Source organism: Metarhizium robertsii, assembly GCF_000187425.2.
Source record: "Metarhizium robertsii ARSEF 23 chromosome Unknown MAA_Scf_2, whole genome shotgun sequence".
Taxonomy (NCBI): Eukaryota; Fungi; Ascomycota; class Sordariomycetes; order Hypocreales; family Clavicipitaceae; genus Metarhizium; species Metarhizium robertsii.
The window spans coordinates 167,850-195,711 of NW_011942160.1; the positions used below are offsets into that span (position 1 = coordinate 167,850).

At 52.9% G+C, this 27,862-nt stretch overlaps 10 protein-coding genes across 10 annotated transcripts; 4 read left to right on the forward strand and 6 right to left on the reverse strand.

The window, feature by feature from the left end:
- Positions 1-2,681: 2,681 nt before the first annotated feature.
- Positions 2,682-4,133, forward strand: MAA_07032 (glycosyltransferase family 15 protein; the record flags this gene model as incomplete). Its single annotated transcript, XM_007825030.1, has 3 exons — positions 2,682-2,732; positions 2,837-4,013; positions 4,066-4,133. 3 exons carry the CDS (start codon positions 2,682-2,684, stop codon positions 4,131-4,133), a joined length of 1,296 nt encoding a protein of 431 aa, XP_007823221.1.
- Positions 4,134-4,720: 587 nt separating this feature from the next.
- Positions 4,721-5,384, reverse strand: MAA_07033 (37S ribosomal protein S12; the record flags this gene model as incomplete). Its single annotated transcript, XM_007825031.1, has 2 exons — positions 4,721-4,795; positions 4,905-5,384. 2 exons carry the CDS (start codon positions 5,382-5,384, stop codon positions 4,721-4,723), a joined length of 555 nt encoding a protein of 184 aa, XP_007823222.1.
- A 1,913-nt stretch (positions 5,385-7,297) lies between these two features.
- Positions 7,298-8,793, forward strand: MAA_07034 (acyl-CoA dehydrogenase; the record flags this gene model as incomplete). The annotated part of the gene is made up of 2 exons (XM_007825032.1): positions 7,298-7,419; positions 7,572-8,793. 2 exons carry the CDS (start codon positions 7,298-7,300, stop codon positions 8,791-8,793), a joined length of 1,344 nt encoding a protein of 447 aa, XP_007823223.1.
- A 623-nt stretch (positions 8,794-9,416) lies between these two features.
- On the reverse strand, positions 9,417-13,327 carry MAA_07035 (protein kinase C; the record flags this gene model as incomplete). Its single annotated transcript, XM_007825033.1, has 7 exons — positions 9,417-9,478; positions 9,566-9,971; positions 10,029-10,230; positions 10,285-11,353; positions 11,425-12,405; positions 12,498-12,764; positions 12,889-13,327. 7 exons carry the CDS (start codon positions 13,325-13,327, stop codon positions 9,417-9,419), a joined length of 3,426 nt encoding a protein of 1,141 aa, XP_007823224.1.
- Positions 13,328-15,747: 2,420 nt separating this feature from the next.
- On the reverse strand, positions 15,748-16,968 carry MAA_07036 (uncharacterized protein; the record flags this gene model as incomplete). Its single annotated transcript, XM_007825034.1, has 1 exon — positions 15,748-16,968. One exon carries the CDS (start codon positions 16,966-16,968, stop codon positions 15,748-15,750), a length of 1,221 nt encoding a protein of 406 aa, XP_007823225.1.
- Positions 16,969-17,728: 760 nt separating this feature from the next.
- Positions 17,729-18,612, forward strand: MAA_07037 (Phosphoserine phosphatase; the record flags this gene model as incomplete). Its single annotated transcript, XM_007825035.1, has 3 exons — positions 17,729-18,210; positions 18,275-18,417; positions 18,479-18,612. The coding sequence occupies 3 exons, from the start codon at positions 17,729-17,731 to the stop codon at positions 18,610-18,612; spliced, it is 759 nt and encodes a 252-aa protein (XP_007823226.1).
- Positions 18,613-19,009: 397 nt separating this feature from the next.
- MAA_07038 (Major facilitator superfamily domain protein) lies at positions 19,010-20,573 on the reverse strand (the record flags this gene model as incomplete). The annotated part of the gene is made up of 2 exons (XM_007825036.1): positions 19,010-20,099; positions 20,179-20,573. 2 exons carry the CDS (start codon positions 20,571-20,573, stop codon positions 19,010-19,012), a joined length of 1,485 nt encoding a protein of 494 aa, XP_007823227.1.
- Positions 20,574-21,680: 1,107 nt separating this feature from the next.
- Positions 21,681-22,159, forward strand: MAA_07039 (translation initiation factor 1A/IF-1; the record flags this gene model as incomplete). Its single annotated transcript, XM_007825037.1, has 2 exons — positions 21,681-21,991; positions 22,066-22,159. 2 exons carry the CDS (start codon positions 21,681-21,683, stop codon positions 22,157-22,159), a joined length of 405 nt encoding a protein of 134 aa, XP_007823228.1.
- A 64-nt stretch (positions 22,160-22,223) lies between these two features.
- MAA_07040 (Glycosyltransferase, ALG3) lies at positions 22,224-23,706 on the reverse strand (the record flags this gene model as incomplete). The annotated part of the gene is made up of 3 exons (XM_007825038.2): positions 22,224-23,129; positions 23,216-23,460; positions 23,559-23,706. 3 exons carry the CDS (start codon positions 23,704-23,706, stop codon positions 22,224-22,226), a joined length of 1,299 nt encoding a protein of 432 aa, XP_007823229.2.
- Positions 23,707-24,029: 323 nt separating this feature from the next.
- Positions 24,030-25,378, reverse strand: MAA_07041 (D-amino-acid oxidase; the record flags this gene model as incomplete). Its single annotated transcript, XM_007825039.1, has 4 exons — positions 24,030-24,880; positions 24,964-25,061; positions 25,147-25,284; positions 25,353-25,378. 4 exons carry the CDS (start codon positions 25,376-25,378, stop codon positions 24,030-24,032), a joined length of 1,113 nt encoding a protein of 370 aa, XP_007823230.1.
- Positions 25,379-27,862: the final 2,484 nt, after the last annotated feature.

A 27,862-nucleotide genomic window follows, 5' to 3' on the forward strand; every position in this document is an offset into this window, starting at 1 on the left:
TTGGTCTACCACCAGGTCTATTGTACACTAGCTTCCGACATTCACACCACTCTTGGTGATACTGATTCTGTTTTACCTTGGTTGGTCAAGCACACGCTGTTGGCCCTCTACCCTCTGTGTTTACTCCGAAGAGTCCATACAATCTGACAGCAACATCAAGGTAGATATAGCCTCACTGCGATAGACATCAAAATATTTGCGCAGCTTCTATCTATCCCCTGATGATGGAGCAGGCGGCGATTGAAAACTCTGTAGTAATAGAGGATGATGATACTTGTCACAGGCCAGGCTTGACACTTCTAGGACTCATCAGGGAGACACAAATCCTGTATGACAACCACGTCAGGCGGTTGCACTTGTTCCTGCTAGTATTAAGGGTGCGGGTGAAGTAACTTGGACCGTTGGGTCGAGGTTTCGCTTCCTCTGCCAACGACTAGCGTTATCCAGTGTCCTGGAGGCATGCTATATTCATCAGGAAAGGGTTAAGTATTGTATGATAGGCCATCAAAAAGCCTGCCAAGTGGGTGGCGAATGGCCCTCCAAGTGCAGTCTTTATGTAATAATTCTTGACCTACCAAACCAGGAGTCATGATGCCACAGCACCATACACCCAGTGCTTAAAAAACCATGCAGGGCTGTCCGACTGTGCAAATCATTTTATCTCAAAGGCTGGTAATAGGCAGTGATCTGAAAAGGGATCAGCATATCGAAACACCCTCGGGCCACAACCAGCATACGGACTCTTATCGTTCTTTCACGTACCAAAGCACTTTGTTCAGGACAAAGGCATAAACCGTTCCACTAGGCTTGTTTCAGTCGCAGATCGCATGGTGGCCAATCCCAGCTGGAAGCGCAACTCTTTGTCTGATACCGACGACACCTACCGTGTCGTGCCTGACCATCTCTGTGCTGATCCATCCGAAGATGGAATCCTAAACGCAATATAGCAGTGGGGTCTGCTCCTGAGCGTTCCGCTGCGTCCTCCAGCTGGCCGCGGAAGAAAACACGTAAACTGTTTGGATGATCTGGACGGCCCGCCTGGCTCCATCCCTGGATACCAAATGTCCGTGCCCTTGTCAGCTCTGGAATTCAACGTGGAAATGGCCGAACTGTCTCTGCCTGCCTGCCTGCCTGCCTGCCCCTTTCACAAGCGTGCCAAAACACATCAGACCAGGGGAACCGGATGAGACAACATCCCAGTTCAATTGCCCGAAAAACGTATCGGCATCATTCCCCACAATTCTCCGTATTACAGGCCATAAAGCAAGACGGGGCCGTTCATGCAATATATCTGGTTAATACGGGAAGAGACAACGACCAACCTAGAGCCGATATTCTGGCTTTTTCCCGACGTGCAGGCAACAATCTGGTATTGTTGAAACACACTAGTCGAGCCACCGAGGTAATAGACAGTCCGGATTGCACCGTCTCGAACCTTGTGCGCTGGGACCCGTTGCCGTCGTTCAATGTTCGTATTTGAGCGCCGGAAGATCGGTCTGGATGCGGGACACAAGACAGTATGAATGGCACTGACTGCTCTTTGGTGGCGCCTAACGGCTTGCAAACTCTAGAGTGACGAAGCCTGTAAACCTTGTCTCGCTCCCCACTCTGCTTGGCGTCGGGGTCCAAGCATGAGAGAGCACTTGAGCTCGAGACGTCCAGTCGCGGGCAGGCTGCGTGGCTGAGCGGCTGTGAGATGTAGGCCCAAGGAAATTATTGCTTGAGGGACATTTGACTTTGTCATTGACAGCTGCCAACTGTCCAGTCTTCAAATGTTGTAGTACATACGGAGTAGATTGCAGTAAGTTCTCGAGTGCCCCGTGCCGAGTACTTAAGTACCTAGGTACTTAAGTAGACAGAGAAAGTCACGCCGGCAGCACTTGAGCTTGCCAGCCCTTGGAAGCGCCCAGCTGCGTCCCCATACTCCGTCCTGAATCTGTTCTTGGCATGCTAGTGTCCTGTGGCTCCCGTCCCTACCTGACCGTCCGCACCTTCCATGGTTCGTTTCCTAATAATCAATCAATCGAGCGCATTACTCCGAAGTACCTGGTAAAACTTAATTACAAGTACTTCCTTGTACCTTCGATCGCGAACGCATATATCGGTATCGACACTATTAAGTGAGGCACCTAAGTTTAAGTACCTACCTAGGTAGGTACCTAAGTAGGTATTTATTACTACTTTAGGTACTTACTTTCAGTAAGTCCTTGTACCTTAAGTATGTTTTGCTCTTGACCTGTGCTGTCACACGTTCGCATTTTCACCTGCGATCCTTCTGAGACTCTGCCTGCTACTTTATCCTCCTCTGTTCTTCTTCTTCTTCCCCCTCCTCTTCTTCTTGCTCCTTCTCCATCTTGGCGACGGGCTGGCTTCTCGAATGCCATGTTTTTTTACCTATAGCTAGTCTTTTTTTTTATCTTTCAAGTTGGCCACGGTACTATTCGTTACCCGATAAGCCTGGCCTGCGGACCTGCGGACCTGCATCCCTGAGGGACCAGTTTTCGAGCTAACAGACCCCTTAGCCTCCTCGCTCCCATCCAACCCGTCCCAAAATTCGAAAACCTCCCTACTCCTTCATCCTCCGAGTCGCTGGCAATTTTGAGGCTCGAATTCGTGCCACTGATTTCTTATCCGGTCGAGCCTGAAATCAGTCACGGGCACCCCGTGGCAAGTCATTCACCATGGTGGCTGGCAACGCGCGCTACGTTCGCTACATCATCATCGCCGTCTTTGTACGTTGTATGACGTTTGATTTTCTGATTTTTTTTTTCTTTTCTCGTGCTCTCGTTTTACCCTGCACCTGCACTAGTTGCTAACGCTTGATTCATGTTTCTAGACTCTGGCAGTGTTTTATTTTGTTTCCAACTCAAAGTACGACGCTGTGACCATTCCAACGGGTTTGGATCATGCCAGCACGAATACCAACGCTGGCAAATCAGACGACCCCAGAAATGAACCTCAACAACCCCTCGAGAAACCCGAGAGCTCCGATAACGCTGCGACCGTCCCGAAGAAACAGAACGGAAACAATGCGCAATCCCCGCTTGCTATGACACCAGAAGATCCCAATTGGGATGTTGAACTGGTTTCTCCTGCTCCTGGACCTCGCATGAACGCCACCTTCGTTACTTTGGCTCGCAACAGCGACGTGTGGGATATTGCTCGCTCGATCCGCCAGGTCGAGGACAGATTCAACCGCCGATACAACTATGACTGGGTCTTCCTCAACGACAAGCCCTTCGACGAAACCTTTAAAAAGGTCACCACGTCCCTGGTGTCCGGCAAGACGCACTATGGCGAGATCGCCGAGGAGCATTGGTCATTCCCCCAGTGGATCGACCAGGACAAGGCCAAGAAAGTGCGCGAGGACATGGCTGAGCGCAAGATCATCTATGGTGATTCCGTGAGCTACCGCCACATGTGCCGATTTGAATCCGGTTTCTTCTTTCGACAGCCCCTTATGATGAACTACGATTACTACTGGCGTGTTGAGCCATCTATTGAATTGTACTGCGACATCCACTATGACCCTTTCCGCGTCATGCATGAAGGTGGCAAGAAGTATAGCTTCGTTCTCAGCTTGTACGAATACGCAGAGACCATCAAGACTCTTTGGGACAGCACCAAGAAGTTTATGAAGAACCATCCCGAACACCTTGCTGCGGATAACGTTATGGGCTTCCTCAGTGACGATGGCGGAGAAACATACAACAACTGCCATTTTTGGTCCAACTTCGAGGTCGGCAATCTGAACTGGCTCCGAAGCAAGCCTTACATTGACTTCTTCGAATCTCTTGACCGTGACGGTGGCTTCTTCTATGAACGATGGGGCGATGCCCCAGTTCACTCCATTGCAGCTGGACTCTTGTTGAACAAGAGCGACATTCATTTCTTCAACGACATTGCCTACTGGCACGTCCCTTTCACTCATTGTCCTACTGGCGAGAAGACCCGATTGGCTCTCCGATGTCACTGCAATCCAAGCGACAACTTTGACTGGAAGGGCTACTCTTGTACGTCTTGTCGGATCTATCTTAAAACACTGCTTGCTAACCACACATCCAGGCACTTCACGATTCTTCGACGTCACAGGCAAGACCAAGCCTAAGGGTTGGGAGAGTGAGAAAGATTGAGATGTGTAACCAACAATAAAGAGAATACTTTTTAGACTTGGTACGTAAGGACGCGTAGTATGTACCATACATGAATAATATGAAGGGAGGGTATGGCCGCGGTTTGGCTACAGAGGTCTTTCTTCCACTATTGCTGGCTTTGTTTGGCGCGGGAAACATTGAAGCTACATGGGTAGGTAGTCAGGGGCTTTATTGAAACGCACGATGGGATGACCTTGAAACTGCGAGTGAGAAACAAGCTTGAAGAGACCAAAAAAGGGAATGAACGGGCGTCTGATTGTTTTTTTTAAGGGGCAAGACTGGTAGGACACAATTTTACTCGTGTACATTCATGCTGTCCAAAATGAAGATGCTTGGGAAATCTATTTATGAGAGACATGTTTTGTGCTGTCTAGTATTCTTTTTACATGTGCGTGGTATAGTGTACAGTAGCCATATTGGGCGCACGCCATCCCGCCTCACTGGCCACAAATTCGAAAATTTTCTTGTCTGATGAAGTGTCAACAGCCCTTCCCCTTCACATGACGACAGTATTATCTATGCGGTGCCAATCACTCCGTCCATCGCTTGTTCATCCCTTGCTTTCGCTAGCCGACAGTAGCCTTCTTGGGCTTCTTGGTGCCGTACTTGCTTCGACTCGTAGTTCGGTTCGCTACGCCGCCCTATTCGAAAAAATTAGCTCATTGCTCGCCAAAGCCGGCGCCGAAGACAAATTTCCGGCCCAGCACCAGCACCACACAGCTTCTCACGTCTCCCCCCTCCCCGACTTACCAGGTCCAATGCCCCTCGCACCAGGTGATACCTGACACCGGGACAATCCTGCGCCCTGCCTCCCCGCACGAGAACCACACTGTGCTGCTGGATATTGTGTCCCTCGCCGGGAATGTAGGCCGTCACCACGGCCCCGGACGAGAGCTTCACACGGGCCGTCTTCCTCTCGCCCGAGTTGGGCTTCTTGGGCCTCACGACGCCCACTCGCAGGCACACGCCCTTCAGCGCGGGGCAATTAGTGTTGGATAGGGCAGGGGAGACGGCGTGGCGCGCGCGCTTGCCCTTGCGAATGCCCCGGAGGACTTGGTTCAGTGTTGCGCCGCGCGCGGGCGTCGTTGAGAAGGGTGCTGGAGCCGCAGGGGCGGCGGAGCGGAAGATGGGTGTGAATCGGGTCGGTTTGAGCAGCGCCGAGGCGAGGGGGGAGGTGAGCGGTCGCCGGGTCGCCGGGGAGAAAAGCTGACGGACAATTGAACCGACCATTTTGGACGGGTTGGGCCGGTCAATGGCTTTGGGTGCGTGTTTGTTGGAGATGGGGGCGGGAGCTCGCGATGATGCAGAATGGAGGCTGGCCAAAATCTACGCCGTGGTCACGTGATGCCTTCTTTGCCTGTTTGCATGCCCGGGTTTTGCATGATGGGACATGATTACCGCAACACCTTGGTAAAATGAGGTTGCTGCGGCGCTACTCGATTTTTAATCTGCAAGGCTACATTTTCACCTGCAGGGAGCAGTGATCACAGTCTGTCTGACTCTCAGCACTGCTTCAAAGCCGGCTCGTGGAGCTTTGAAAACGCGCGTCTCGAGCCTCGACTCGCCGCTCGCCCTGGCTTCAGCTTGCAGGAGAAGTCTATACCATTCTTGTTGAATTCACCTTTGGTTGCCACGTGAAGCTCTTGCAAGGTCTTCTCTGAATCCTGCTGCGACAGCTGGAGCCCGCGCGGCAATGCATACATTCTCCGCGATAAGCGACATACGGTAGCCACTGGACAAGCTCGCGGAGAAGCTGCGCAAGCCCATCAAGGTCTTTTTTGCAGAGATGGAGATGGAAGGTATAGCACTGTCTTGGAATTGAGAACGACTCGATAGGGGGTTGACAGGTTCGGTGCTGGGATTCTAAGGGACAAACCTTCTTTCTAGCATGCCATGCTTGTCCATGAAGCGCAGAAGGTTCACATTAGTTAGCTCGTAGCTGTAATTAACCAGTGGAGAGCGGGCTTTGGCGAAAGAGTAAGCTGAAATCTGAAACATCAATCGATGGCAATGTTTTAATCCGGGGCTAATGGTAAATTTCATTACATATGCCCTTTGATCGATTTGTGAACCAGACACCGTAGAGCAATGGACCATTTATGCAGCCTATAAGTATGTAGGGCGAAACTAAGATATTATGAATAATGGCTAAGAAGGCGAGGACTTGTTTTCTTCCAGAGTGCGCATGGTAGTAGTAGCCACTGCAACGAGGGTCTGCGCGGCCAGCTCATTTTATTCATCTTTATTTTAATGGCTCGGAATCTTGAGCAGCCAGCGCCTGGTGCTAGCGAATGATGCTAGGAAACGCACTTGAAAAAACCATAATTTTCATCGAGAAGCTCTAGATTAGACAGACAAGATGAGGCTGGAAGCTGGAGGTCGGAAGTCAGAGGTTGGAGGTTGGAAGTGGGAAGTTGGAAGGTGAATTTGTAAGAGGCAATACTATTAGTATAATAGTAATCGTGCCTTGGAGACATACTTGTTACCAAAAATCCTATTAAGCCTCGACATATATAGTTATGGCTATGAGAGTCGCCATGTTATGGTTATACTAAGTACTTGGGTACATGTAGCTTTCTACAAAGCCAATTGCCCTCTTCTAGCACAAAATGACAGCCAACAACTTTAATCAATCAACCTCGCAAGCCCCACCCATCACATGCCCCAAATCTGTCCATGTCCCCCATTTCCCCAGTTTTGCCAACCATGAATCTCCACAATAGGCCGTGGTTATCCTCGGCTCAGCAGTCGTCGGCTCACCGGCCAGTCTGCTTGGTGGCAAGGTGTACGGGAGAAGCAGCGCAGCAAGTCCGACCAAAGCCACGGCTATTCCATATCGCAGCTATTTTATTATTATATTTTCCCCTTTCGTCTCACGATATTGCTGTGCATACAATTGATTCTGGGGAGTGCAAACGTTTCTTTCTGGGTGTAGTCTCATCTTGTTTGGCCGTCAATTTCCCTTTGAGAAACTGTTCTCTTTTCGGGTCGTGGGTTAGGGTATTCCATTGGCAGCCGCAACCGCCGCTACCGTCACCCTCCGCGCTTGCCTCCGGCCTTCACCGTTTCCCCTTCACCTCTCACCTACAAAACTCTCTTTTTTCCCCTTCGGTCTGTCCCCATTCCTTGCCTTCCAATTCACAATGTCTTCCTTCACGCGGGTTCTGCGCCCGGCCCTCCGGGGTTCAAGGGGTCTTGCTCAGACCGTCTGTACGTCTAGCCGCGTTGCTTCTCGTCCCGCTGCTGCTGCTCGCAACATGAACTTGTAAGTCGCACTTGGGATTCCTGCTTCATGTCGCCCATATTGTAACCGGAATCATGCACCCCGAAAGGAGCTTTCGAGCCGCTTAAATTCAAACCATGCTACCGTACTTGGAACTGTGGTCTTTCCTTTTGTACTAACAAGTAACAACGTAGGGCTCGCCCTCTCTCCACCACCTCGGCCCTACGCTCCGAAACCATTGACATCACTGATATCCCTCCCACGCCCATTAGCCACCTCTCCGAGGTTGAGGCCGCCATGGCCGAGTCGGTCAGCAAATTCGCCAGCGAGGTGATCCTCCCCAAGGCACGCGACATGGACGAGGCCGAGGACATGGACGCCTCCGTCGTGCAGCAGCTCTTCGAGCAGGGCCTCATGGGCGTCGAGATCCCCGAGGAGTACGGCGGCGCCGGCATGAACTTCACGTCTGCCATTATTGGCATCGAGGAGCTCGCCCGCGCCGACCCCAGTGTCAGCGTGCTGGTCGACGTGCACAACACGCTCTGCAACACCGCCGTCATCAAGTACGGCTCCGAGGCCCTCAAGAAGAAGTGGCTGCCCAAGCTGGCCACCAACACCGTCGCCTCCTTCTGCCTGTCCGAGCCCGTCTCGGGCTCCGACGCCTTCGCCTTGGCCACCCGCGCCGAGGAGACGGCCGACGGCTTCAAGATCAACGGTGGCAAGATGTGGATCACAAACTCCAAGGAGGCCGAGTTCTTCATCGTCTTTGCCAACCTCGACCCCAGCAAGGGCTACCGCGGCATCACCGCCTTTGTCGTCGAGAAGGGCACCCCCGGCTTCTCCATCGCCAAGAAGGAGAAGAAGCTCGGCATCCGCGCCAGCAGCACCTGCGTCCTCAGCTTCGACGACGTCGTCGTCCCCAAGGAGAACATCCTCGGCGAGCGCGGGCAGGGCTACAAGTACGCCATCAGCCTCCTCAACGAGGGCCGCATCGGCATCGCCGCCCAAATGACCGGCCTCGCGCTGGGGTCCTTCGAAAACGCCGTCAAGTACGTCTGGAACGACCGCAAGCAGTTCGGCTCCCTGGTCGGCGAGTTCCAGGGCATGCAGCACCAGATTGCCCAGTCCTACACCGAAATCGCCGCCGCCCGCGCCCTCGTCTACAACGCCGCTCGCAAGAAGGAGGCCGGCGAGGACTTTGTCAAGGACGCCGCCATGGCCAAGCTGTACGCCTCGCAGGTTGCCGGCCGCGTTTCCGGCCTGGCCGTCGAGTGGATGGGCGGCATGGGCTTCGTGCGCGAGGGCCTGGCCGAGAAGTTTTGGCGCGATAGCAAGATTGGTGCCATCTACGAGGGCACCAGCAACATTCAGCTCAACACTATTGCTAAGCTGCTGCAAAAGGAGTACACCAACTAGGGACGTCTAAACCTGTACAATGCAATGTAGGAAGGATACTTGGAAAAGAACAATATACAGTCATGGCATATTACTTGTAGCATAACGCCATCTTGAGCCAAAAAAGGAAAAAAAAATAATAAAAAAAATTTACACCCACCCTAGACCATGACGTGAAGCAAGTGATGATCCAAGGCAACCATCCCAAGATTCAAACACCGGGAGCACCAACACCTCAGTTTAGTGGATATCCACTGCATTAGAAGGCTTCTCTATTAATAATAGTCATCATCACTGATGCATTGTTATAATCTCCCCAGCTAAGCCGCCTCCTCGAAACTTTTGTGAACCCCTTCATCATCACTACCTCCTGCTGCTGCGGCTGCCTGCGGCTGCGGTCCCCCCCCCAAAATAAAATAATTACATCCACATAGCTTCACACGGGATGGAGCGTAGCGAGCGTGATATCAAACATGGCCTCTTTTATTTGCTTCCCAAAACTTTCGTTCGCATCGTTCACCTGTGCTTCTTCAGCTCACTGTCTCCGCCAAGGGTATGACAAACTCCGCAAAATGCACACACCATTGGCGCACCAAATCTACACCCAGTCAACATCACTTTCACATATCCTGATGGTTCGTTTCTCATTCAAAGTCTGCAGTGTACGAGAAGCCACGGAACTCCTCTTGCATAGCCTGAGAAAGTACTAATGACAGAGTTAGCGTTGAGAAAAAAAATTTAAATTTGATAGAATGCAAAAACACTCGACAAGTATGCATTATTGGCAACTTACCAGATTGTACAGGCGTAAGTACAGGAGTAACACTGGTGAACTCGGAGTCAAAGTTGCTCGTATCTGTTGCGCTCTTAATGGTCGGTTTGAAGGGCGGCGCAACTCGCTTGTAGTATATGTCGTCCCAGTTGATATTTCGGAAGAACGGCTGGCTCATCACTTCCTGGGCATCCGTGGGCCCACTTCCGAGTCTTTGCTCGGGTTCGCGGGTGAGCAGTTTCTGCAAGATGGAAACCGAGTCTCTGGGCATATGAATGGGGTATAAGGGCTCATCGGCAAGGATAGCATCGTAAATCTCGTCTTCATCCTCGCCTCGGAAAGGAGACTGTTGCAGGAGCATCTGGTATATGAGGACACCAAAGGCCCACCAATCAACCGCTCGGCCATACTTTTTGTCCAAGAGAATCTGCTGATCATTAGTTACTCGCCTCATGACACATAATCAGTCGCTCCTTTTACGCACCTCTGGGGCCATGAATTCAGGAGTACCACAGAAAGTGCTGGTAGTCTTGCCATACCACATGTCCTCCTTGCAAAGACCGTAATCAGCTACCTTGATGTGGCCGTCAAGGGTCAACATAATGTTGTCTAGCTTGAGATCACGATAAATAACCCCATTTTCGTGGAAATACTTTAGCGCCAGGCACACCTCAGCAGCATAAAACCTGCACACACATGTTAGAATCTTGCTCTTAAATAATAGCCTCTCGTCAACTTACTGAGCACGCTTAGTTCCAAACTGTCCTCGCTGAATGTGAAGCATCAAATCACCGCCGCTGACGTATTCCATGACAAAATATACGCGAGTCTCTGTTTGGAAGCATGCGTGCAAATTGGTAAGGAAGGGATGCCTTTCTTTGTTCGCAATGAGGAAGACTCGCTTCTCGGAGCGAATACTCTCAACTTCGTCATTCTCAATGATAAATTCCTTCTTCAGAACCTTGATAGCATATAATCGTCGCGACCGCTTCGTCTCTGCCAACATGACCTTGCCAAAATTGCCTTTACCCAAAACTGCAAGGAAATTGAAGTGATCCAAACCAATTCGCTGCCCAGTACCGGGATCTGTGGCAAGAGGCAGTTGCTTTGGCTGACCCGCAATAGGACCTGACTGCGGCCGATGAGCCACCACAACTTCGGGCTTCGGAACAGGGGCAGGGGGCTGATAGCTTTGTTGAGGTGGTGCAGGCTGCTGCTGGGGGGGTAGCTGCTGCACCGGCGGTCTGGCCTGAGTGGCTGGTTGGCCGGCATACCCAAGATAGTCGGCAGGGTTGTATGGTCGCTGCTGAGGTTGCTGAGGTTGCTGTGGCTGCTGGGGCTGGCCGCCATATTGCTGTGTATAGTGATCCTCGGGCTGTTCTTGGTCATACCCAACATATCGACCATAGTCAGACTGCCTTTGTTGCTGCGCTTGTGCTGCTGTTGTACCACCCAAAGCAGCTTGAGCCGCTTTCGCGGCCTGGGTCGAGGGCAAACGATCAGGTGCTGGCGGTCTTTGCTGCGTCGGTGATGTGGGCTGAGCATACATCAATTTGGCCGCTTCAGTGGCTGCAGTGGACGGGGCGGTATAGGGCTTAGACGCGTCGGTGGTGTATGACGGCGCCGGGGAAGCGGTAGACCCAGGTTTGCTAGAACTGGGACGCAGCGTCCTCTCCGACATGGACGACGCCTTTGTCTGACGTTTCTGTGTGCGAATGCCTTCCAAGATTTGGTTTGCTACCGCCATGGACATGCCGCAGAAATCGGGAACCAAATGAGCGCAATGAGCATGACAAGTTAGACCGCATTCTAAAAAACCCGTAATGTTAATAGCAAGTCCACTGGTGCAAATGGCAACACGAACGTATGCGACATCTTACCTGAGCACTTTCTGCAATTCTTCTTGCCAAAAGGCAAGATATAGCCACAGTGACAACACCAATTAGCTGTCATGTTGGAGAAGGGCTGGAATCTGTGAGGGATGCGGTGGTTGATCTTTTCTTCGTCTGGATCGGTCTCTGCGTTACTCTTGCTGATACACTTGGTGACCACCTTATCGTAGCATTTCGTATGGCATGTGTATTTGCAATCCTCGCATTGCATGCCAGCCGAGTACTTGAGAAAATCGCCGCAGAGCGCGCAGCGCATGATGTTGTAGAATTGATGCTGCACGAACTTGTGGCCATACATTTCGTGTACTTCTTCCTTGCGTTGTCGAACGGCGCCCTTTCTGCCCAGACCGAGATCCACGGGCCGCCGGTCCTTATTTTGCTTGACAAAGCTCATTTGAAGCTGAATTTGTCCAGTCGGCTCCAGGTTAAACCAAGCATCGATAGGACCCGTGTTGATCTGGGGCTGGGGAACATGAGGCGGAGGACCACCGCTGTAACCGCTGCTTTGATCGGCGCCGTGCCCCTGACTTCCAAATCCAGTCTGCGTCGGGCTCATGGGGAGATGGCCCGGAGGAGAGGAAGGCGTGCCCATTTGGTCGGCCGACACCCAACCGGAACTGTTCATCTCTGCCTCGATCCTCTTTCTGCGCATCTCCTCGACAATGTCAGAAATGCGAACCCACAGCAAGCCAATGGGCATCGGGTGCTCGCCGGGTTTGTCATAAACTGTGAGTTCGATTTCATTGGCCTTGTCAACGTCGATGGTATGGTACTCGGCGTCCCATCGGTCGGTTCGAGAGGTTTTTGTTCTGGCGACAACGGCATCTTCGACTTTGACTGCAACAAAGGTTTCGGGCCCACGGGAGAGACGGCCAGTAGCCGCATGATCCACGTCCTTGACAGCCATGACTCGAATGGAAAGCTGCCCGCTGAGAGGTTTCCGCAAATTCGGGGTATTAATGGAGTCATCTGTAGGTATTGTGTCAGCCGTTGATTTATTGTACTCTTTTTTTGTGACTATGGACCATCACATGGTAAAGGGGAAGGGGAAGGGAACCTACCATCCTGAGCGTCGGCTGAATCCATATCGATGTGCAGCTCCTCATACCTCTTAAGTGCCTGTTTCAAAAGGACAATCTTTTGCTTGCTTTCGACTCTACGACCTGCGGCAACGGCTTTGCTCCTTCTGTCGCCTTCCATACCGTAAAGCTGAACCATTTTCTCAACCCCCTTGAGGTATTGTTCCTCCACATTCAGCTTGAACTGAATCTGAGACAGCATAAGCTGGATACGAGGACCGAGATAGGGCGTATCATATTTGATCAGATCTATATATTGTTTTGGCGATGCGTCAGAGAGAATATCATGTCACGATTTGGGCGCTGCGGGGACGGCGGGGGGTATGTCTGTGTCGATTTGCCATTGGGGGCTGATGAGAGAATATATACGCACCTAGTTTTGTGAAATTTGGTCTGGATTTGGGCATGCCAGCTCCAGGCCCGGGAGGAGCATAAGGATGGCGAGGAGGCATCAAATCGCCATGTTGGCCACCCTGGCTGTACTGAGCAGTGCCGTAACCACCTTGGTCTCCTCCCCAAGCAGCTGAGGGGTCCTTGGGCGGGGGAGGAGGAGGGCCGCCATCGTCAGCACCAGCGCCAGCGCCGAGAGAGACATTGCCCATGTCCTGATTGACCTGTCGCATTTGGATATCTCTGAGCTTCTCCTCGAAGAACTGCAGATTCCGCCGGCCGTCTCTCAGTTGGGTGTCGAGTCGGGAACGAACGGCCTCATTGGTGGTCTGCGAGCGCATAGCCTGGGCGGCATTGATGATGTTTTTCTCGCGCTCAATCTTCTTGTAGATGTCTTGGATTTTCTTTTCGTCTTCGGTCATGGCGGGCAGTAGGTGTGGCGCGATGCGTTCGCGCTGGACGAGCAGTGGGAATGCAGCTTGGTGAAGGTCGAGGTCGAGGCTGGGGGACGTGGACGGTGGACGATGAGCCGCAGCCACCGCTAGCAAGCAACAATGCAGCGGGCGAAAAAAAAAGATGAAAAAAAGAGGGGACTGGCCTCGCAGCACCGGAGAGACGACCGATAGGTGATTTATAGGAAAACGATGGAGGGCTTCTCGACGGGAGGAGGTAATAATGAAGTCGGCGACGGCGGGCAGAAATGGGAGATGGAGCCCTGCCGAGATACCCACGAGTCCACGACACACGGCTCGAGATCAGAAGGGACGGGGTTTAAAAGCAGAAGTGGGTTGTTTTGTGGTGGTGGGAAAGATGTCGTCAGTGACGACGTGACGGGAGGGGCGGTTCAAGCACTTCCAGACTAATAAGGCAGCCAGCTTGGGGAGGCTCCATGTCCATGTCCGTGTTGACTTGTCAACTGGTCAACTGGCCAACTGCCCGCTCCCCTCCAACCCGGTGCAGTCTGGTGCTGCCAGGCTCAACAGCACAGCCGGTAGGACTTGTTGACTGTCCATGTCTGGTCAATATTGGCTCCGAGTGCCTGCTTTAGGTACCTAGCCTAGGCCTAGTAGGACCAGACAGATCAAGTGGGCACCGCCTGGGCTGTGCGGGCGGGCGGCGGGGGTGCAACTCGTCCTTCCACATCCACAGTCAACCATGTCCAGTTTCGTTGTTGATTGTTGTCTCAATGGTCTCATGTGCTGATCTGTTTCCATGTCGGGTGGTTTACAGCCCCGTTCAACTCAGCAGGATCCCTGTCCGACCTTGGGGTTGCGCGGTTGCTTCGACTTTACCAAGCTGCCAACAACCGACCTAGGTACTCGAGCATCATGGTATTGTAGGCAGTCGTTGCCATCCTCCTGCCACAACGGCCACGATAGCGACGCCCAAGTCCCCAGGTAGTAATACTAACATCACAGGCTCTTGCTCCGCTGCTTCTTTATCACCCCGTGAGAGCCATCCCGTGCCCCCAACGGCCCAACGGCTACCGTGCGTCCAATGCACTGTTTGAAACAGGCCAAAACCGGTCTCGGAAACGCGGTAGAGCTCCCAGGCTCAACTGATCCCTCGCCTCTGGGGACTAGAGTGTTTACGGAGTGCTGTACAGTTCAATATACACAACTACACACCAGACGCCTTCGTCACAAGCTTTTGCCCCGTTCAGTCCGTTGTTCCGTTTACAGTCAGACATGCCTTGCATGGCCGCGGCTGGACTTGACCTGCTGCCCAACGGCGGTGGTGCGCTTTGGAGTCTCATGCCGAAAATCCCCACCTGGCTCAAGTGTCAGATATCGCATTGATAGCAAAGGGCGAGTTGTGACGGGGCCAGAAATGCAGTAGCAGTAAAGTGTCGGACGAAGTCTCCAGCAAGGTATAGTTAATAGCTGTTGGCATCAACACCAAGTAGTACCAGCTAGCCCAGTATTACGAGATACCCAGTTGCCCATCGGAAACCAGACGCCGAAGGCTAGAGGGAAAGGGCTCCTTAATTCCTTACTATACATACGCAGTATATCTAGCAGATACAGATACAGATTCTGTAACAAGCCAATCAATGCGCCAGGCCTTTACCGCGCTTCCGCGTAACGACGATTTGTGCAGGAATCTTTGCAACGGCCTTTGCAGTGACGCCATGGGGGAGGTGAGCTCTCGGCAATTCCCCACGTGAGCGGTTCGTATTACAACTGAAACTTTAAGTGGAAGCGCGGATTTTGTGCCTTTCAAACGTTGCATTTCTCCAAGCTCACGGGGGTTTTGGTCAACGCACTGAGTAGGGGGGCAGTGCAGGGCTGTGAGGGAGTCAAGAATGCGCCACAACGCCCCCATTAATTCAAGGTTCCCACGTTGAGGGTCCATGTCGCGTCTGGTTATTTTTTGTCCTTCTGGAACCGTGCTCTTGGCTGCCAAGAAGACCCCTGATTTAGGACCCGGACTTGGGTGGAACCAAACTGAGGTAGGAGGCCTATTTTCGTAAAAAGGAAAAAAAAAAGAGGACATCTGCACTACCGAGACGTCATTGTTGGCTATGACGCAAGACGAGGATGCGAGAATGGGGGAAGGGCGATGACAAAGAACTTGACGACATCGTCCCTCGTCGTCCTGCTCGGGCAGAATGAGCCCATCGTCCGGATTTCACATTTTATTTCTAATGGCTTGCCAAATACTCATCAACACAGCGCTTGAGCTCACATGATGGCGATCCAACGCTGCAGACAGTGGGTTTCCAAGTGCTTCCAAGATCTTGTTTTTAATTGAGATTCCCCTCCGTCATATAGTACAATGTTCAGATATAGCACATAAAAAACAGCACAGAAGGCTAGGTATGCACGCTCTTTCAAATACATCATGTCCTTCTCACGAGCAGCATCACCGCACTGCCTGCCACCGCTGCTCCCATCGCCGCGCCTTGTAGTGCCAACGCAGAAGCGTCCTTCATCCGCAAGTCAACCCGCCTCTCGCTGACCAAGTCAGCCGCAGCAGCGCGCCAGCGAGCCGGGTCGGTGATGAACTCCTTCCAAGAAACCTCCGCCGACGGAGTAGTGGTAATCTCTGGCTCCGCGGGTGCCGCCGCCAACGATTCTTCCATCGGCCGGGGGACAGCCTCCTCCTCCTTCTTGGCTAGGGACAACTTGACAGCTTCGAGTTCGCCCCGAACCTCTTCCAACACGCGCTTCTCTTCCTCGACCACGCCCTTGACAAGGCGTCTTCGCCGCCAAGGCTCGGCAAAGAACTGCAGCACGACAAATAGGACAAAGTTCATGCCCATCAGGCCCCATGTGCCCCATGTACTTGCCCGTCGGATTCTGTCGCTCCAAATCTGCTCCTCGTGGTAGCGCTTCAGTATCCCCGCGTTGAGACGCTGGCTCAGGCTTTGCTCCTCGGCTTCAGCTTCTGTCAAAGCCTCCTGGGCGCCAGACACCTCTCCCTCTAAAACGTGGTCTGTCCTGTATAATTCTGTAAATCGCTCTAGATCGGCTGGAGACCAGGTGTCCTTTCGAGCGAGCAAGGTCGTGACTTCTCGTTGCGTGGTCGCTCGTTTCGTGTTGGACGTTTTGTACGCTTGACGCGCATTTCGAACCCTGGCATGTGCCTCGGCTAATTGCACTTCCAACGCATCATTCTCCCTCTTTATACCCTCGATGGAGGAGTACCCGGTGATGTCATTGAGAGTCTGCGAGGCTGTGAGGGCTCGTGCTTGAAGATTATCCATGGTCTGGCTGAACTTTTGACTCAGGTCGCTGCGGCGGCTGTCCGTTACTGAAGGTAGCTCTGCAGCTGATGAGTTGGGGCAGTTTGCGGACTTTGCCGGATCACGAGGGTTCGTTTCCGAGTCATTTTTTGGACTGGATAATGGCTCGGTCTGTTTCGGCGGGTCGTGCGAGGAGAAGAGCCGTGATTGTGAAAATATGCCTTGTGTGCTGCACTGCAGGTCGGTAGCCGTCCTCCTACTCAGCAAGCTCTGCCGTTGAGCTGTTTTCCTGGCGAAGACTATGGCGTCCTGCCGAAAGATACGCCGACTACCAGCCCAGGCTACTCGGCCCATTGGGCCGCCAAACGGCTGCATCACGCGCGGCTCTATCGAAATGCAGCACCGGATGGTGTTGTTTATCTGTTGATGTCACAGGAAGCAATTTTCAGGGCATTGAACTGTTCGGGCTTTGGTGTCCAGAATACGCCGGGGGCCAACGATCGCTTTCTGCCGTTCCAAAAACGCCCACCATCTCAGGGCATCGGTTCCTGACCGCCTTCGGGGAGAAACGGCTCAGGACCGAGCTTCGGCACAGCGGTTGCTGGCTGTCGCTAGAGTGCTAGCGGTGTGGACGGTCCTGCAGGGGACCGGCTTCAGTGGGGCCCGAACCTCCCGCAGCGACTCTCGGGGCCAGCCAACGCCCACGCCGCCCCTCCATGACGACATTCCGGGGCGGCGCTCCTTGCTCTCCAGAGGCACCAGGTGCACATGGCGAAGATGGACCAGTCACATAAGCCGCAAAAATCTTTCGAGGGCTCTTGTTCTGGTAGGAGATGAGTTTTTAATGGGTCTTGGTTCCTATCACTAACGGGCACAAGAGTACGTTTGGCATGTGTCTTATCAATTGATGTCCTTATCGGCCTCCTGAGGTCTTGGTTCCTCAACTCATTTCTTGCATCTTGATTTGACCCCTCCGAGCAATCTACGTGCCCCTCCTCGTTTGGCCCTTTGTCGACGCTCCGTCGAGCCTCCGATTTACGCGCAAGAGACTCACTGTGCCACGATATCTACGAATTCACAAATCAAAGAAGCCATTGACCTTCTTTGACCAATCGTCTCCTTCACAACCATCGCAATGGGCTCCGTCAACACCGAAACTCCGGCGCTCGCCACAAACCCCAAGTTCATCTTCTTTACTGATTTCGACGGCACCGTCACCACTGCCGACTCCAATGACTACATGACGGACAATCTTGGCTACGGTGCAGAAAAGCGCCGCCAGGGGAACAAGGATGTGTTGACGGGCAAGATGAACTTCCGCGACTCGTTCCAGGAGATGCTGGATAGCATCACCACCCCTTACAACGAATGCATCGACATCTTGCTGAAAAACATCACCCTTGACCCAGGGTTCAAGGAGTTTTACGATTGGTCGCGGGAGAATAACGTCCCCATTGTCATTCTGAGTGGCGGTATGACGCCCATCATCCGCGCCTTGCTGGACAAGTTACTGGGACCTGGCTGGGACATTCAAATTGTCAGCAACGACGTGCGGCCTAGAGAGGGCAAGACAATCAACGACAAGGGCGGGTGGAGAATTGAATTTCATGACGACAGGTAAGCTCGCGCCTGTGTAGAGATCCCTGAACGACGAGTTGATGAACTAAACTGATTGAACCAGCATTCACGGCCACGACAAGTCCATCGAGATCCGCAAGTACTCATCCTTGCCTAACCGTCCCACCATGTTTTACGCCGGTGATGGTGTATCGGATTTGTCTGCTGCCAAGGAAACCGATTTGCTTTTTGCAAAGGCTGGCAAAGGTGCTTAATTTCCAATAATACCGGCCTTGGAAAATAATTGCTAATGAAAAATTGATATTAGATCTTGTCACCTGGTGCGAGAACGAAAAGGTCCCTTTTGTCACGTTCAAAGACTGGACTAGCATTACCCAGACTGTTAAGGATATAGCAGCTGGGAAGATTACCGTTCAAGACGCTGCCAAGGGCCGGTTGTGAGCAACGCTCGACTTTGAGACACGTTTCGCCAAGTCGAAGAGAGAGAATAGACAAACAAAATATAGAACCTGCATGAAATTTGACGATTTTGTGGTCACGACGGTAAAGAAGGATAGAATTGTTTAGTTTTCAACTTGTGGAATGATTTTGAATTCAGCAGAGGCAGTTTCCTTGCGCAAAGATAATAGAATACCTAGATTTGTCACGTTTGTATTTGAGAATGATGGAACCATATAGATATCCAATACATGATCCGAAGGATCCAAAGTACATTAACAACGTCTTGTATGCCCAGTAATTATTCATCCCAAACATCTTTCACGTTGCAAAACCAACAAATCAAGCACAACTTTTCAGCATGGAGCCACGTCTTGGCAGCCGTCCGTAATGCCAGTTCTTAGTCTGACCTCTTCTCGTCAACTGGCATGGCATACCAGCACAGCAACATGACCACAAACAACCCGATAACAATCGGATGAAGCACATACGTCCCAACCGCCTGTGCCAGCATACCAGTGAAGAAGGGGGCGACGGCGCCTCCCAAGCTCCCGCAGGCACTAATCGTCCCCATGCCACTAAGTGCATCCCTATGGGACATGGCACGCATGAAGACTGCCGCCGAGCACGGATACACAGGGCCCAAGAGAAGGCCAACGATGGAAACCGCCACGGCGTTTCCAACAATGTTTGGAACGAGCCACACGAGTATCTGGAACGCAATCGCCCCAACGACCAGCCCGTAGACGAACCTCTTCTCGCCGATGCGCTGAGCAGGCCCCGAGAGGAAGAAGCGTCCTGCGGTGATGCCAGCCCAGAAGCCGGATGAGACGTAACCCACCGACGAGGGGTCGCCGTCGCGAACATTGATGAGGAAGGAAATCACCCAGCCGGAGATGGACACCTCGGCCCCCTGGTAGGCGAAGATGAAGATGGCACCGAGGAGCACCACGCGCAGCTTGAGGGCAGACATCATGCCCAGCAGAAACGTCCCGTCGGGCTGGGCCTCACGGGCTCTGGCGGCGGGACTCTGCTCCTTCTCAAACGACCAGAACGACCAGAGGGCCATGGCGAGAGACAGCAACACCACGCCGAGCGTGACGATGTAGTACCTGCTCCAGATGGCGCCGGCCACGGCCACGAGCGCAGTGGCCACCAGGGGCCCGGAGATGCCGCCGATGCCATACGTGCCGTGCAGGAGGCCCAGGACCAGCGTGCCGTTCTGCAGCGCGCCGCAGAAGGTATTCCCCACGGCGACATTGATGGCCAGCCCGAAGCCGACCAGGAAGAAGGCCAGGATGACGAGGACAAAGGGCCCCGTCGCCACGAGCGGCACGTACCCCAGGGCCATGCAGGCCTGCGACACGGCGAGCAGCCTTGCCCGGCCGAGCCTGGCTCGCATCGTGTCGAGGACCACGGCGGCGGCAACAAAGCCCAGCGCCTGGCCGACAAAGATGAGCGAGACGACGCCATACCCAATCTTGTAGTATCTGTATTTTGCGTATCCATCCGATACGTGGTCAGCGCGAAGATCCCCCGAGTAGAAGAATAGGAGAGGAGGGCACATACGTCTCCATGTAGGGAATCAAGGCACCGGCAGCGCTGTCGCTCAAGCCATCGCCCAGACTGCACAGGCATAAGGACAGCAGCCTGAAGCGGTTCATGGACGGATCCCACACGCTCATGACGGCATCTACTGCGTCCGCCGTGGGACCGGGCGAAGCAGGCCTGCGCATCTCCAAGTCGTCCGCGGCCGCCTCTGTGCGCGGCGTGTTGGGAATGGATTCGCCGCCGTGGCCGGGCGGACTGTGAAGCGCAATCGAGGCATTCTCCTGGGTTGGCGCCCCGGGATATGTTCTCTGGACCACTCTCCGGGGCGCGGTGAGGGGAGCGACGCTTTCCGAGTCTGCTGGGTGGGAAGCAGGCTGAAGCTCGACCAGGGACCGCAACATGGTCGCGTCCATGATGGCGCTGGTGTTGGCACGACAATTGTCGCAGTTTTTTATGTTTTTTTTTTTTTTCACTTACTATCCGGGATAATAAATAGACCAGGTCCAACTGCAGAAGTTGTCATTATATGATGGGCATTGGTTGAGCACTTGGGCTTTTGGAGAACAGAGTGCGATATACGGAGCAAGTAACCGGACTATCGACTGGTCAACCTATCTTGGCCCCCCCCCCCCCTTTGAGATCGTGACTAACAGGATCATTTCTAAGCACGCCGGAATAGCTAAGTTTGGGTGGTGCAATGTACTTTGGTGTATTCAGCGCACTGAGGAACACGGCCCATTAGCTGTTGCTGGATAGAGTCTCCGTCCGATTTTATTACATGATGGCTGCGGGCCGTGGTTCCAAGGGCGCCGGCTATCGGCGCCGGTTGAAGGCTCTGCGCGTCAGCTGGACAGAGAGAGCCGCTGGCCTGGACAGCTATTGATTGGAAATACGGAGTAGTAGGTTTTGGGTTAAAAAAAAGGCCCTCCTGGTCGCAGCGGATCGGACTGGCGGGCCGTTGCCGTACTTGTCGTCATGTGCTGCCGTTTAGCGAATTGTTGAGAAGTTTGGGTTGTGGTCATGACAGCAGAAGCAGCGTCGACTCTTGCGTCTCTAGTTTCTCTTGCTATAATGATCATATAATAGTTACACCGCATCCAATATTTGCCGTCGCTGGCATTATAATCAGGCCCAACTGCAAACATTGGGCAGCACCCCATCCAACAGAAGAGTCGTGGTATTGACCAACACCATTGGGACAGGACGGCCCAATAAGGAAATTCCGAAGAAACACGGAAGCAGAGCAGCCAAGATAAATAACGCCAGACAACTGGACCGGCGGATGTTGTCTGGTACATATAGCCCAGGGTTAGGCGCTAGTCATCTACTAGGTCGGCGGTTGGAAGCTACCCCTCAGCCCCTCAGTGCTCCCGTTGTGCAACATTCCGCTGGTGGACCCTACCACCGTGTTGGTCCACCAAAAGTTCAATTTTTTTTAATTTTTTTCGATTTTTTTAGTGTCTCACCACCAGACCTCGGTTTACATTCACTCATATAGCCACACAGTAAACACCGCAGCCATGGGCAAACCGAAGCGCAATGTGCTCGCCGCTGCCGAGGAGACTTTAACACCCCCAGCCACCCTCGATCCCAGTCAATCTGTCGTCCGCGTCGTCAAGCCCCAAGGAAACAACCTGTACACCTGCGAGTTGCCCAACCGCAAGACGGTGTTGCTCGAGCTTGCACAGCGCTTCCGCAATACCATCTGGATCAAACGGGGGGGCTATGTCTTGGGCGAGCGATATGAACAAGGCTCCGGGGATACCCGCGCTGATGGCGAGATTGTGAATGTAGTTCGAGACGAGAAGCTTTGGCGAAAGCAGCCATATTGGTACGAAGAGACGAGGCTGCTCGAGAGCCCTGGGAACCTGTGCGGCCACTGACAATGGTTTTCACATCATCTAGGCCCGAAGAATTCACCAAAAATACCCATGATCTCAGCGACGAAGACGACTCTACTGTTGGACAGATGCCGCCCAGCGATTCGGAAGAAGAATGAAGCCACGTCTGCAAATTTTGATTCATGACGTCTCCGCTGCTGAAGAAAGGCAACAACAACAATATCACCTATTCTTTTTTGAAGCCTTTGCTTTTTTCCGCTCCTCCGACCTGACGGGCTTCAAAGTGCCGAAATAGACCAGCACCACCGTTATCAGAAGCACGTTCACTACAGTTGTTGAGCTGAGGTCTGTGCTGGGAAAGGTATTCCACGCCGCTTCTTGAACTGCCCACAACAAGTAAACCACGGGGGTATACGGCCAAGCCTTCCACAGCAAATACGGCGTGGCCCAGGCCAGATACGCATAGAACTGGTAGTGCAACGACCTGGCAAAAAGCAGCCCGACAACATTGGCCGAGAGGATCGTGGTCATGATGTAGTCGGGGGTGACTCGGCCAGAAACTGCAAGTTCCTCTGCCGGAGTAAAAGGGGACCGGCCGCGAAGCATAGGAGAAATCAATGATACCAATGATCGACGAGCCGGCTGCAGCCACCGAGAAGTGACAAAGATCAAGAGTACCAGGGCGTGCAGGACAAGTAGAACCGTGGCAAACTGTTTACTGAGAAACAATTCTTCCCCCATCATGCGCCAATTGACGGTCCATTCAAACTTGAACTGCCTCGAGAGCTCAAACGCCCTGCCCAAATAACCCCGCCAATTCTTGGCCACGAATGGAAGCGCAATGACAAGCTGCACCTGGGCCATGAGCCACGCAAGCCGCAGACTCCCACCAAAGCCCCGGCCCAGGAACAGCACTATGCCGACAGCCGGCAGCGAGAGCAACAGTGACATCTTGATCCCCAGCCCCCAGCTGTACGCTATGCTGCCCATCGTCCACTGCCGCCTCTGGAAAAAGTATATAGCCAGCCACATGAAGAACGCGGCGAAGCAATCATTGAAGCATCGGAGAAGGAAAACGCTATGCAGCCGCTTGGACAGAATCAACAACGGGAAGATGTACGGCGGGACCTTGATGTTTCCGTTTAGTTTTGCAGTCGATTACAAAAAGAGGGAACGGAAAAGAAAGCACAGCTTGTCGTAGAGCTAAAACCCACCTTGGCCTTCCAGTAGCACAGCATAACCACAGCCAAAGTAGCCATGTAGAGCACCGCAAAAGTCTGCTGCGCCAGCAGAACATTCTTCCCACGATCCGTCAGGTAGTAAAGCCCCGTGTATACGTAGACGTGAGCAGCCGGATACACCAGCGGCCCCGTGCCTCCCTCCATCTTGGTATAGTCTCGTTCGCCGGCGACGAATTGCGCAACCTGCTCCATGTAGGCCACCCAGTCGATTTCGGTATCTGGCGCGGAACAAGGACGAGGAGGAAGAATCAGATAAGCTTGCCCGACGATGAGAAAGAGAGGGGAGGGGTTTCGTCTATGCGCTTTCACAACGTACATGGTACTTTCCAGATGACCAGGCCACAGAGCACGCCGTCTGCGAGCCACAGCACGAGGGGGACGAGCTTGGACAATGCATGGCGGCCGTTGGCGACGTCGAGCGCGAAGCGGAGGGCTTGCTTGTGCGGAGGCTCGTGAGGCGCCATTGTGCCGCTGGCGGAAGGCGGTTCCTGGGGTGAGGTTGGAGGAAGCACAGCAATTTATTGTCGTGCAGCTGCTCAGGATCGCGTGGCATTTAATTCGGGCGGTTGTTTGGAGCTTTGGGAACGGGGGCCGCTGATTGGCGGGCTAGGGATCGAATTGGGTCTGGTGGGATGAGTTGCACCATTACGGACTACAAGCTACATACAAGTAGTACTTGACCCCGTACTATGCAACATGATGCTCTGTAAAAAAAAAATCAATGGGGGAGAATAATACCGTGCAGAGTCACAGACCATTGTAGAACATATACTTGTTCGTGACGAGCTTAATTATCCCACGAGAAGAGCTTGGGCTCCGTCACTAGACTCTCCCCGTTCTCCTCTCTGATTGCGTTCACCAACTCGACCACGCCCTCGGCACATCCATACGAACCCTGATAACCCCAACCCGCGTGTCCGTAGTTGTGAACAATGTGAGTCCCATCGTCCAGCTTCCCTCTTTCTACCCGGACGCCCGTCTTCCTATACGGCCGCAAACCGGCACCGTGCCTGATGACGCTCAGGCCGTCGATGCCCTTGCCGCCCGCAATTTCGGGACACAATTCCACCACGCGACGCATTATGCGCAGCGCGATGTTGGGGTCCGGCACAGACTCCCAGTTGCCAATGTCATAGGTTCCCCCTAGAATGGTGCCACCACCCGCGGGGCGCTGCATCGTGTACAGGATCTCGGGGAGACCTTCTTCTGTGCCGGACGTGGTGATCATGGGGTGCAGTTCGTTGCGGACGAGGATGATCTGGCCCCGCGATGGAGCCATGGCCTGGTCCTCGACGCCGCCGAGCTTGAGGGAGCCCAGACCGGTCGTGTTCACAATGATGTCCGCGGGTTTGCCGGTATGGCTGTAGTTCTTGGCCTCGCGGATGTGTGATATGACGGCGCGTTTCAACACGACGCCGTTTTTGATGCACTGTCCTACTAGCCATTGGAGGTACATGGCCGTGTTGATACACACGCTGGTGAATTCGCAGCCGCTGTCGTGCCCGGCCGGGAGGCTTGCGGCGTCTAGTTCCTTATAATCCGGAAGGACAGACTGAAACCACGGGTCATGGTCAAACATGGGGTCCGACGGGCACGATGGGCCTTCCATGTCTTTGTCTCGTCTGAAAATGCGTGCCGCTAGTAGTAAAAAGAGTTTAGCAAATTAGGAATGACTTCCTCTTGTGGGAGCTTCATGTCTTTGTCTGACGCATGTGGCTTACTTTGGAAATGGATGCCAGCTTCAGGAACCTCTTCCGTGATCCGTTTTATTTCGGGCCAGGTTCGTCTCTCCCACCGGCTGTTCTCTCTAGTTGACATACTGTAGCAGTATCAGTACATAAAGGATACCATTATACCGTTTCGGCGCGTGATGATGGCTTGTGATGGGATAACTTGCAACTCACGGCAAAAAGTTTGCTCCCGCCCACGGAGACGCGTACTCAATATCATAGTCTCCAGGCATATGCTTCGCAATAATCGTCACCACGTTGGCGTTGCTCTTGGACAACAAGAGCGCCGTGGTGAGACCACTCACACCGGCGCTTTTTTTCTTGATTCAACATGTATTGCTCGTTGATATTATCACTCGGGGTTAGGAACTCCAGCTTACCCAACGACCACAATGGCATTTGTCATGTCTGTACTCTGTAAAGTTCGATGTGCTCAAAAGGTATCCCGATGGAGACAAAGGCGACGTCTTTTCCAGTAGGTTGCGAAGATTTCTGACCTAGTCGATAAAGGAGCTAGTCCTGGCATGAAGCCGATGTAACAAGATTGTCCAAGTCATTGACACGACGTCTGGATGACTGGGGAACATTGAATCGGGTCGCCGCGGGCATCATCCCCCGCATTGACGGACGGTCTGGTGGGTCAAAAACGGTTGATGTCCGCATTTCGGCTGAGGCATGACGCCTGGACATTTCCCATTTCGATCCCGACTATAGAGTGATTGATGTTGTTCTCAAGGAGAAGAGAGATACAAATAATCGTTGGCGGAATGCTGTATTCAGGAATTCGCGGTCACATTCCGTTGGGCGCATAAACCCTCGATTGTCTCTTACAACTACTAGGTTTAGGTTGTCATATGGTGTATTCGGGTTGGTCCAAGTCCTCACTCTTGTGGAGCGGGACGTGATTGTGTGACGACATAGAGTACCAGGCAAACTTGTGCATAAGACTCACATTTGCGTTCACGGCTCAGTCCTCACACAAAGGCGTGCTTTTATTTTATTTCATCTTATTTTAGAAAGTGACCGCATTGAAGCCGCAGGTCGTGTAGCGTCTGTGCGTCCAAGGACTGTCGGAACCGCTTGCAGCTCTGGGAGATTTGGTAATGCTGGTGAGAATGCTCCGGTGTGATTGTGCACTCCATAGACATACAAAAGTATCCACTGCTCTTGCGCACTCCTTTGAGGAGTCCGGGCTACATACGGGAGGCTGGTCAAATATCGGGCCATGACAACTCAAAAGACAGAAAAGAGGTTCCAGCCACCCTTGGAAGGCCTCCAAGCCACCATCAGTCAGTTGATGGTTTTTCGCAATCTCAGTACTCCGTAATGACCACTCTGCCCGTGCACCAGTCACGCGCTGAGCTTGACCTTGAGTTCAGGTAACGACGTTTGCGCTTCGATAAACCGCCTGTGTGAGTGCACAACTTACTGCGGCTGAGCAAACGCCAATCCTGTTTGCATCTCTAGAAAAGAAAAGCTCTGTTATGTCGACCGGGGTCTCGAAAGAATATGCTCCGAGAATACAGGAAATTATGCCTGGTTATGGTTCTACCAGCCTGGTGTTGTAGAGCAAAGCCCGTCTCGATCAATGGGCAGAAGCTGGCACTCCCAACCACCTCTTTGCTGGAGGAAGCCGTCCGCGTTCGCCTTCGATTTCCTCGCCGCAAAGCAGATGTGCACACAGAATTAGAAACGGCAAACGACACACAGCGTGCTGGGGGGGAACAGGTTTTGACTCAAGGTTATGCAACATCCCCGCCATGACGTCCTGGCCACCACGCCAACACCACTGGTGACCAGCTTGGCCAGCCACCAGAATTGACAAAGCCGCAAAAAGTGTCGAAGAGGCAGCCACTCACGGCGACGACAATGACGACACCTGATGGCAGCCAGGATCTTCCATGCTCGGGACGGTCAACTCCTCCCCTTCCCACTGGCCGTTGCATCTTGTTTTGTATCCGACTGTGCATAGAATGTGCAAGGAAGAAATAGAAAGGATAAAAATGAGAGACCCGTTAGCTGCGGGATTGCCAATACGACTCTGGGCTGGCCCCAAGTGTCCAATGGACAGTCTCTCGAAAACATCCCCGGGACCGATTTGGGTTGCTTGGAGATGGGCTCAGCTCCTTCATCCATGCAGACTTTGGCAAATTGATAAGAAAGAAGGGCGGATTGCTGCAATATTAGGCTTTCGCTCCTCTGAACGGCTTTGCCCTGCAGTTTCTACTTCTGTGCCCAAGCACCATTGTCAATACGAACAGGGAAGGAACCACTGCGGGGCACTTCGAAAAGCTAGCTACGACGATACGAAGCAGCGCGCATAAGGACTTGTACTGATACTTCGTCCTAACGGCAACAATGTCACAAGTGTAAAACCTCGGCGCGCATGCATGGAGGGAATACAGGAGTGGTGTCGGTCTTGGAGACGACATCTGGAGATACAGAGTGCTCAGGAATCAAGGGAATCAATGCGAGGAGCCGTGACTGCCCTTGAAATCCGGACAAAGGGGAAAGCAATCACCCCTTCAAGTCTAATACCAGACTGGACTGCTGGGGGCACAGGAGCACCAGAATCCCCGTATTCGTGGTCGAGACACCACCTGAATCACAACCAGGCAACACAGAGTTCGTCGATTCATCGACCCTGTTTCAAGACGGAAGCTCCCACAGCAAAAAGCAATCGTGGTTGCATATGTACTCCGTAGAGTCCTCGGCGGGATAGATTTTTCAATAGGGTTTCCCTGCATTACAGCCAACAAAAACACCAGACGGAAAAAGAAAAAAAAATAACTACAAAAGGGTGTTACCTTTGTTGGTTTTCCTTTTATGGCGATTCTGCAACAAAAGGCAATTACTTGTGCCCTGCGGGTGTCACGGCTAGTGGAACACC